Raw genomic sequence first — 3929 nt, 5'->3', positions numbered from 1 at the left:
GTAACTGGTGAGGATAATGGAGAGGACAATTGGAATCATAAAGGGCCTCCTATTCTTCATATGACCTGAAGATGTATTGAAGAACCTGGAATAGTCAATCATATCATATTGTATGTAAATGTCATTAATATTAATATATTTCAATATGCTTTTGAACGTGTTCTTTAATATTGATGATTCAAGATTTTTCTTTCTCTTTTCTGCAGATAAAATAAGGCACTTATGTCCTTTAAAAATGGAAAATCAAAGTCATGTGACTGAGTTTATTCTTCTGGGACTTTCACAGAATCCAAACATTCAGAAAATGGCATTTGTTATATTGTTAGTTTTCTACCTTGTAACTGTTGGGGGGAATTTGTTTATTGTTGTGATGATCATCTGCACCCCTTCTCTTTTCGTTTCCCCTATGTACTTCTTCCTAGCCTTTCTGTCTTTCTTGGATGCCTGTTTCTCTTCTGTCATTGCTCCTAAAGTTATCATAGACTCTCTCTATGAAAGGAAAACCATATCCTTCCAAGACTGTATGGGTCAGATTTTTGCACAACATTTCTTGGCCGGTGTTGAGGTGATTGTCCTCACATGCATGGCCTTTGACAGGTATGTGGCTATCTGCAAACCTCTGCACTACATGACAATCATGAATCGACAGTTGTGTTTTTTGCTGGTGGGAGTAGCTTGGTCTGGCGGTTTCTTGCATTCCATGATTCAGATTTTCTTCATGCTTCCATTACCCTTTTGTGGCCCCAATGTAATTGATCACTTTATGTGTGACTTATACCCTTTGTTACAACTTGCCTGTATTGACACACAAGTGCTTGGTCTGATGGTTGTGGCCAACAGTGGTTTTATCTGTATCATCAACTTTTCACTGTTGCTTGTCTCTTATGGAGTAATCCTGAACTCTCTAAGGACACACAGTACAGCAGCCCGTCGCAAAGCCCTTTCTACTTGTGGCTCTCACATCACAGTTGTTGTATTATATTTTGTACCATGTATATTTGTATATACACGGCCTCCCACTACTTTCTCTTTTGATAAAATAGTGGCAATATTTTATAGCTTTGTAACTCCCTTTTTAAATCCATTGATCTACACATTTAGAAATACAGAAATGAAAAATGTCATGAAGAAACTATGGGACAAGACAGTGATTGATACTGAAAAATGAAAAATTTTTAGGAATCTTCTAAAAGATAAATTGGCTGTCTCATCTTGTCTTGACTCTTCTGGATACTCTCAAAATAAAGTCTCCTCAAAAATATAAGGATTAAATGTCTTGCTGAGGGAATTTATTTTCAGTCAGTTTTTTCATCATTTGTCCTGGAGACATGTTCAGCAGTATAGGCAGCAAAGGTATAGCAACATTGTGTTAACACGCAGAACAGAGATACAGACAAATTTTAATTTTAAATTACCAGGAGCCATTTAATTAACATCTAAAAATATATCTCAAAAATAAAAATTATTACATTATAGAAGAGAATAAATTTCTCAAAGGGAACTCAGTCAGCCAAAAAAAGGCTACTAATCTTCTATAAGAAATTAAATAGATAAAATATATTATTAAAAATTTTAAAGGTGATATACATATAACATCCTGTAATGTCCAATTTACTATTAGAATAAATGAATTTCAAAAAAACAAAATATTTTAGTCATTCTTTTAAATGACTTCACATGTGAACTGAACATGCTAAAATATTGTTTAAATACATAAACAAAAACACATTAGAAAATCTAATGCATTCAATTGCCATAAAAATGAAATTAATATTCTTTCTCTATTCTTATATAGATGTTTTAAAATTTATTTGTGTTCTCTCTTAAAAAGCCTCAATTTGTCTGAACAACATTATAACAAGGAAAACAAATCAACTTGGGGAAAAATTCCTAAGGAGAGATGAAGCAATACAGTAAAAAAAAAAAAAGTACAAAAGCTAAAAAAGATTAATATTTTGAAGGTTGAGATAATGAAATAAGATGGGAAAATAGGAAAATATGAATAGAAAAATATCCCTTGAATTCCATAATATTATATTATAGACTCAATGCAAGAGATGAATGTGGTTTTTAATTTTGTTGGTGTTGTTAATCTTTCATCATTTCTTAGTTTCTCTGAGAGATTATGAAGAGAGCATAGCCATTTGGAATGGAAATATCACGTGAACTTCTGTCCTACATGAAAACCAGATAAAGAATGAAGAAAAGATTAATTAAAAATAATTTAGTCTCATAATCTAATAATTAATGAGATATCAGATTATATGGGGAATGGAATAAGGAAAAGGTGAATTAAATCATTCTGTTGCAATGAGGCACTGAAAATGAATGCCATTCAAATTAAGGCAATTAATTCTACAGAAGGACAAAGGGAAGCAGAGAGAGAGAGAGAGAGAGAGAGAGAGAGAGAGAGAGAGAGACAGAGACAGAGACAGAGACAGAGACAGAGACATACAGACAGACAGAGACAGAGAGACAGAGAGAGATAGAAAAAGAGAGAGAGACAGAGAGAGAAGGGTGGAGATGGAGTGAGAGAAAAAGAGCAGGTGAGGGAGGGAGGGTCAAGAAGAGGAAATTAAATTAAAGAAACTGAGATTGGGCAGTTCACTAGGAATGGGAGAATATCAATAGGAAGAATTAGATTAGAGAAAGCAGAAGAAAAGAACAAAAACAAATCAACAAAATTAAAATTTAAAAAGTGTATGTGAAAATAGTGGATGGTAAATTATTATAGAAGAATGAAATACTGCATAGAGTACATGTATGAGGATTCAAAAACCAGGTTGATAATCATTCTTCCTCTGTCACTTAATGTTATTCATGCATCTCTATATACTCCAGCACTCTGTCAGGTAATGACAAAATGCTAGCTTGCAAGGACAGGAAAAAGGATGCCTTTCATTGATAAACGACAGAAGAAATGTCCTCAAAAAGTCTCCTGGTGGGTTCTTGCTACATTGCTAAAGAGAAAATTCTATGATTGAACCTTTTACCCAGATAAAGAAGTTGAAACTCAGGATGAGAACACTTAAAGGAGGCTATTCAGAAAAAAACAAGGCAGACAAGCACTGGTGGACTGATCATGAGGGTCCAGCCTTCTATTTAGCTTTTAAAACCGTTTACATCCTCTCTTTCCCACTTAACTAGATAGAGGATGATGATGATGATGAAGACAGATAGATAGGTAGGTAGACAGACAGACAGATAGATAGATAGATAGATAGATAGATAGATAGATAGATAGATAGATAGATAGATAGATAGGTAGATAGATAGATAGATACATAGATACATAGATACATAGATAGGTAGGTAGGTAGGTAGTTAGGTAGGTAGGTAGGTAGGTAGATGGATTATAGAAAGATGATAGATATATGGATAGGTGGATTGATAGACAAAGCAATTATTTTCAATGTACTAAATGCCAAATATTGTGCAAAGTGGTAGTAACATAAATTCAAATCCGCAAGGTAATTTTTGCCCTTATGGCAATTGTACTTTATTGGTGATAGACAATACAGAATATGGAAGTAGAAAGGGGTTGGAATATGCTGGAGCAATAATCAGGAGCTATTGAATAGCGAGGTAAAACGTGATTCTTGGTAAGATAAATGAAAATGTCATCAAGAAGAATGTCGCCTTCTGAGAGCCAAGTCCACGGTTGTGGAAGGGACATGACCCCTAATCATTACCTACTGCTCTTTATTTCACACCCAAAGGTCAAGGCAATAACGCCTTCTGCTTGCACTTAAACATGCCACTCCACAATGACAATAAGTCGAGAAAATTTTTACAATATTCACCATGAAAAATGCTATCTTCTTCCACAGAGAGAGATATCTGTGAATGATGAGTGAAGGTTGAAACATACTTTTTCACTTTATTTTTCTAACATTTTTTTCTGTAAGAGCAAAATGGAAGTATGTTTG

General features: G+C 34.1%; 1 protein-coding gene across 1 annotated transcript; it reads left to right on the top strand.

The window, feature by feature from the left end:
* Nucleotides 1-235: 235 nt before the first annotated feature.
* On the top strand, nucleotides 236-1168 carry LOC140511519 (olfactory receptor 4C15-like). The gene has a single exon (XM_072620652.1). It carries the CDS (start codon nucleotides 236-238, stop codon nucleotides 1166-1168), a length of 933 nt encoding a protein of 310 aa, XP_072476753.1.
* The last annotated feature ends 2761 nt before the right edge of the window (nucleotides 1169-3929 follow it).

Source organism: Notamacropus eugenii, chromosome 6 (assembly GCF_028372415.1).
Source record: "Notamacropus eugenii isolate mMacEug1 chromosome 6, mMacEug1.pri_v2, whole genome shotgun sequence".
Classification (NCBI taxonomy): domain Eukaryota; kingdom Metazoa; phylum Chordata; class Mammalia; order Diprotodontia; family Macropodidae; genus Notamacropus; species Notamacropus eugenii.
Note: the sequence above shows the minus strand (reverse complement) of the source record. Positions and strands in the feature narration are given on the sequence as shown.